The sequence below is a fragment of the Elephantulus edwardii genome, unplaced genomic scaffold (assembly GCF_000299155.1).
Source record: "Elephantulus edwardii isolate Elephantulus edwardi_28Jun2011 unplaced genomic scaffold, EleEdw1.0 scaffold00237, whole genome shotgun sequence".
Lineage (NCBI taxonomy): Eukaryota > Metazoa > Chordata > Mammalia > Macroscelidea > Macroscelididae > Elephantulus > Elephantulus edwardii.
Window position 1 is genome coordinate 886,856 of NW_006399987.1, and position 6,674 is coordinate 893,529.

Consider the following 6,674-nt stretch of genomic DNA (forward strand, 5'->3'; position numbering starts at 1 on the left):
TTAGCCCTGAGGCCAGTAACCTTCACAAGAACTTGCTTTATTGAGGAGCCTTTCAAGAGCTATCCTCACATCCTTGTTCCTTAGGCTATAGATGAAAGGATTCAGCAACGGTATGACTATAGAGTATACTACTGAGGTCTCTCTGGGAAGGATGACCACAGAAGAACTGAGACAGACAGCAAGGTCTGTCCCATAGAACAAGGCAACCACAGAGAGGTGAGACCCAAAGGTGGAAAATGCCTTATACTTGTCCCTAGCAGAGCATATTCTAATTAAGGATGAAACAATTTTAGAGTATGAAAAGAGGATCCCAATGAAGGTAAGCATGACTAGCAGGGCAGTAGACACACACACAAAGATGTTATTAATGAGGGTGTCAGATCAGGCCACTTTGAGATTCTGATCCAGTTCACAGAAGAAATTTGGTATCTGAGTGCCTGTATAGAAGTTCAGCTATACAATAAGTAGACTATAGATCAGGGAGACCCAGAAAATGATTGCCCAAGATATCAAAATGAACAAGCCACAGAGCTGGAGATTTGTGATGGCCGCATAGCTCAGAAGGTTACCGAAAGCAACAAATCGGTCATATGCCATGTCAGCCATGAGAAAAGTGTCCATTCCAATAAGAACAATGGAGAAATACACTTGTGTAAGGCATCTGATACAAGATATGCCTTTGTTTGTGTCTGAAAGTTCACCAGCATCTTTGGAACTGTTAGAGACCAAACAGATGTCAACAAAGGATAAACTAGAGAAGAAGTACATGGGGCTTTGGAGGTGGGAGTCAGAACTGATGGCCAAGATAAAGCAGATTCCCAAGCACAGATAACAGATACATGGACAGAAAGAGTCCAAAGAGAAGAGACTGCAGTTCAGGATCCTGGAGATTCCCAGCAGGAGGAATTCTGAAACTTTTGCTGTGAAATATGAACTCAAATGCCTTTGCGTAGTAAAAAAAAAAACCACAAGTAAATATCTTCTTGGTAATCTTAGCTCTTTCTCAAAATCCATCTGACATCAGTAATGATAATTCCTACTTCCTGTGCCTTTAGTGAATTTAGCTTGAATTTCTTGTCAAATATGCTACTCCAACTGCTTTTTTTTTGCTGCTTGAACAATAAATTTATTGTGTTTATCTGAAAAATCTTCACAGAAAATTGGTTTAGCTATCAGCAGCCCGCTCCTGCGCTCTGAGGAAGCTTGCTTTCTTCTGAGCTACCCGATCTTTCTTCTGGGCAAGAGACATTGTGGGGCGATTCCACCTCTTCTTTTTAACATCTTTCTTAGGCTTCTTCTCGTAGACTGGATTCTCTCGTATGGCAGCGTGTGCTTTCTTATACATCTCCTCCATCATGTCTGGAGCTACGTTGTTCTTTATGTATTGAGAGAACTGTTTCTTATAAGCATCTTCGTCTTCTTCCATTAGGTAACTCATATAATCCGCAACATTCTGACCCATGATGTATTTCCGATGTACTTCTGCATTGAATTCCTTGCTTTCTGAATCATAACCAGGGAATCGCTTGGTACTATGAGGAATAGACAAGCCTCCATCCACAGCTCCCTTCAGAGCCCCAAACACTTTATTTCCTGTGGTAGTTCTGGCAAGGCCTGCATCCAAATAGCAGGTGAAGGCACCTGGTTGGCCATCAATGCTTTCCACATTGTATTCATATCCAGTTACCTCCACTTGGCCTTCATAAATCTTATCCATGCCAAACCTATTGAGAAGCCTGCGGGCCAGCAGCAGGCCAGTACAATATGCTGCAGCATAATTTGTCAAGCCAACTTTCACACCATACTTAGGAAGTTCATGAGCATAGGCTGCACAAACTATCATATCCCCTTCTATGCGGGCATAAGCAATCTGGCAAATTATATCTCTGTTGGTTACACGAACTATCATCCTGTATTTAGGTGTGTTGTATTTATTTTTATCCTGAATTACCAAGCGTTTCCGAGCATAGTAATCAGTTTTACCCTCGCGTCGTCTTCTAAATTTCACTTGGTATCTCTTGAAGTAGGCCTTATTCTTGACAACTTTAACAAACCCCATCTTGCCGAACAGAGACAGAAGTGTCCAGCTCACCAAACACCAAACAGCAACCCCCAACTGCTTTTAAAAAGTGTTCAAAATTATTTTACAGTTGTTGTTGCTGTAAAGTGTTATTGAATTCACTACCACTTATATGCAGATGGTATATCCTTACTTGCTAAAATTGAAGAAGGCCTGAACCTCTTGCTGTAGAGGTTCAAGGACTGTAGACTTCAATATGGATTGAAGTTTAACATGAAGAAGACAAAGGATTCTCACCACTGGGACAATTGGCAACACCATGACAGATGGAGATAAGATTGAGGTTCTTAACAATCACAGGTTACTCGGCTCCATAATCAACACTATTGACAATAGCAGTCCAAAAATCAAAATAATTACACTGAGAAAATCTGCTGTCAGGGACCTCTTCAGAGGGCTGAAAAGCAACAATGTCAGTCTAGTGACTCAGGTGCACCTAATCCAGGTCCTGCTCTGTACAATAACTTGCTATGCATCAAAAAGCTGGACAGTGACTAAGGAAGACAGAAGAAGAATTTAAGTATTTGAATTGTGGTGCTGGAGAAGTATCTTGAAAATACCATAGACTGCCAAGAAAACAAATAGGTCTGTCTTGGAATGTGTGAAACCAATTTTCTCCTTGGAGACTAAGATCTTGACTCTCTGTCTCACTTACTTTGGACATGTGGCCAGGAGAGAATGGGTCTTGGAGAAGGACATCATGCTTGGAAGGGTTGAAGTGCAGCCCAGGAGGGGAAGACCCTGGATGAGATGGGTTGATATAGTAACTGGGGCAATAGGTGTGTTGGAATTAATGAGACTGCCTCAGGACAGGGCAAGGTTCAGAGCTGCTGTACATAGGGTCACTATGGGTCACAGCACAACACCACCACCAGCAACAACAATGGCAATGAAATGTTACTTCAGTGTAGTTTGTGTTAATTTCCCTTAACATCTAATAGTATTGAGATTCTTTTTTTTCTTGTACTTCTTGAACCTATAAAGCACCATTAAATAAATACTTATTCTGGGTTGCTGGGGGTTTTTTTGATCAATTTATTCATAGCACCGATGTTAATAGCAGCATTATTTACAATATCAAGAAAATAAAACAGCCTAAAAGTCCATCAACAGATGAATGAATTGAGATATCGTGGTACATTCACATGATAGAATCCTATGCAGCTCTCAGGAGTAACAAGTTCAAAAAATTCTATATAACATGGGAAATGCTGGGTAAACTCACTCAGTCTCATAAGGACAAATAATGCATAAGATAATTATTGTAAAAAAATAGAAGAATAATTAGTAAGATGTGTGTAAAAGTCTAACGGGGGAAGGTGAGTGGGCATGGGGATTTAGAGTGGTGGTGGGGGCATGGAAATCATGGGGCTGCAGAGTTTGGTGGGTGGATGGAAGAGGTGAAGGGATTGGGAAATATCCAGTGGGGATCTGAAAAGATAGGGTATTAGTAGGTGCAGATGATTATGATTAATTTTATAAGACACAATATATGAGAATGATCATATGAAACACAATGTGAGTGAAAAGATGTATGAAACACAATGAAAATGAATTTTATATGCACACCAACATAAGATTACGTATAACTGGCTGTTGTATTTTTAGTCTTTCTCTTGTTCTCTTTTATACCACCATTTTCCCTTTAATACCTATTGTTATATTTCATCATCAAAATAGTGAACAAATATTTTTTGATACCCTTATGGTATAGCAACAAATATCCATGGAAGCTTCAAGGATATGCCACATAGCCTAGGGAAATGTATCAATGCTGAGGTTCGCTCAGATTTGTTTAATTTTCTACTTTGTTGTTGAGTCTGTAAACTAGTGGATATTCATTCTATACCATTTATTTTCCCCATCATTTCTTTATAAATGACAAGGAAAATTTTGTGGAATTTTCTAACAATATTTTTATATCCCTTTGCTTATACTTTTACTGAAGTCATCTATTTCCTTGCTGAAATTTTATATACACATACTAAGCATTATTTAAAGTCGAACAATGGAGTATCCAACTAATAGTTCAGAACAGTCAAAGCAGAGTGTTTTCAGGCATTAAGAGAGGGGGCAAGTAAGCATCTGGTGATGCCCTCCACATAATCCTGGAAGACCAAACGAGACATATATAAATGATGATCCTAAAATGCTAATCCTCAAATGTGATGCTAGAAACTGGAATAAAAGCCAATTGGAAAGGAAGATAGAATGAAAACAAAGACTGAGAAAAGAGCCACACAGAGACTTTGTGTAATGTCTGGCCACCTTGAGGGTTTGTGCGGATGGGAGTATATGTGTTTTTGTTTTGTTTTTAACTTTTCTCTTGTTGTTTGAGTGAAAATTTATACAGCTAATTGGTTTTCCACTAAATAATTCCTTCACATTCCGTGACACTGAGTACAGTTACTGAATCGTGTGAAAAATCAGAGTTCTGTCTTCACCACTTCCAGGGAAACTAGTAATTTCCAGTTAGGGCGTGGGTTGAGGTTACTGTTGTTGACAAGTAAACAGACACAGAAACTGCCACAGTTTTGCAAAACAAGTGAAAAAGATGTATTAATACAATACAGAGGAGGTATAGCTGCTGAAAGGTAGCATTAGGCAGTGCAAAAGAGTTAAAGTAGGTGGAGGGAAAGGGAGATATTCCCTTTGGAAGAAGAAAAGTTGACCCTTACTTCTTGGCATAGTGCCTGTGGACAAGGAGAGAGACCCCTGGATGAACATTGGCTTACCAGCTCCCAGTTTCATGAGACTGGTCTTAGCCTAACCTTCCGAGGTACGCGAGATTGGTTGTGGCTTGGTTCCCCTAGTTTCTGGGGAGTGGTTACTTCCTGGTGTAAAATCCCCTTTTGACTTTCTGAAAAGATCAATGTACCTTCACTCGTGCACATTTTCCTTTCTTCCGCCCCTCCTCAAATCCCTTTTTAATGTATGTCCTGTTCCACGCTATTAATTGTTTAGGCAATAACTTGTAATCCTTCTTACCCATTACCAAATGTTTTGGATCCTTGATGATTTTATATTTAATATGCAATGATATGTCTCATGAAGGGGGGTGTGTGTGTTTTTTAAAAAAGTTAATGAGAGAAAGAACTTTACAGGTAGATACAGGAAAAAAGAGTCAAACACAATTACTGGATTGAGAAAAAGAATGAAATAATTGCAAACTGAGGTCTAGGGTTCGTTGGTAATAGAAGAAATTATGTATTCCACTGAGGAAAGAAAACAAAATTGGAACAGTTAAATTAATGATGTTGGATTTTGGAGACAATGAAGGCCATTTATAATGAGATCAGTGGCTATCATAGATCATAGACAAGAGATTATTCTACTGAGAAGTCTTCGCAGGGCCCCCTTCACATCCTTGTTCCTTAAACTGTAGATGAAAGGATTCAGCATGGGTGTGACCACAGAGTACATCACCGAAGCAACAGAGCTCCTCTGGGAAGAATGGGTCACAGCGGAACTGAGGTAAACTCCGAGGCCTGCCCCATAGAACAGGGAAACTACTGAGAGGTGGGACCCACATGTGGAAAATGCCTTGTACTTGCCTCCAGTAGAGGACATTCTCATCAAGGAGGAAACAATCTGAGAGTAAGAAAAGACGATCCCAGAGAAAGGAAACATACCCAATACAGCTGCGGACACATACAAGTAGATGTTATTGATGAGGGTTTCTGAACAGGCAACCTTTAGAATTTGATCCAGTTCACAGAAGAAATGAGGAATTTCAGTGCCTACACAAAAAGTCAGTTGTGTCAAGAGTACAACATGAACCAAAGCGTCCCAAAAAATGACCACCCAAGACATGAGAACCAACAAACCACATAGTCTGGGGTTCATGATAACTGTGTAGTGTAACGGGTGACAGATGGCCACAAACCGATCGTAAGCCATTACAGTCAGAAGAAAATTGTCCAGTCCTAGAAAGATCATGAAGAAATACACCTGAGTGAGGCATCCTGTGTAGGAGATGTCTTTGCTCTGTGTGTGGATATTTACCAGCATCTTTGGAACTGTGGTGGTGACGAAACAGATGTCAACGAAGGACAGGTTGGAGAGGAAGAAGTACATGGGGGTGTGGAGACCGGGGTCAGAGCTGACAGCCAGAATGATGAACAGGTTCCCCAGCACAGTGACCAGATACATGGACAAGAAGAGTCCAAAGAGAAGTGGCTGCAGTTCAGGATCCTCTGAGAGGCCCAACAGTAGAAATTCTGAAATAGTTTTATTTTTTGGGTCCATGTAGTCTGTGTGTAAGCTGGAAAAGAATAGCCATTTTCATTGTATAGTAGACTAATATTACAGTTAATTATAACCTATATTTAGTTATTATTCCCAGTGTTAGTGACCCTCTCATTGTCAGATAGCCAATTGACATTTTAAATTTGTATAAGCCTCAGATTGCTAAATTTAGTAGAAATTTCTTTCTTTAACATTGTTTTTACTGATTAGAATGTTTTTAATTTAATCTATTCATATAATGGAAATGTTCCTTTGATAAGACACTTCCAACTTCATTGAAATACTATGTGAACTCGCTCATATCTTATTTTCCTCATTTTTCCATCATCCACTCTATCCCCATTGT

At 39.7% G+C, this 6,674-nt stretch overlaps 1 protein-coding gene and 2 pseudogenes across 1 annotated transcript; all 3 read right to left on the reverse strand.

Moving 5' to 3' along the window:
• On the reverse strand, positions 1–2,717 carry LOC102843761 (annotated as a pseudogene).
• Positions 1,166–2,068, reverse strand: LOC102847949 (annotated as a pseudogene).
• A 2,675-nt stretch (positions 2,718–5,392) lies between the features above and the next one.
• LOC102848351 (olfactory receptor 7D4-like) lies at positions 5,393–6,328 on the reverse strand. Its single transcript, XM_006898752.1, has one exon. The coding sequence runs from the start codon at positions 6,326–6,328 to the stop codon at positions 5,393–5,395; it is 936 nt and encodes a 311-aa protein (XP_006898814.1).
• Positions 6,329–6,674: the final 346 nt, after the last annotated feature.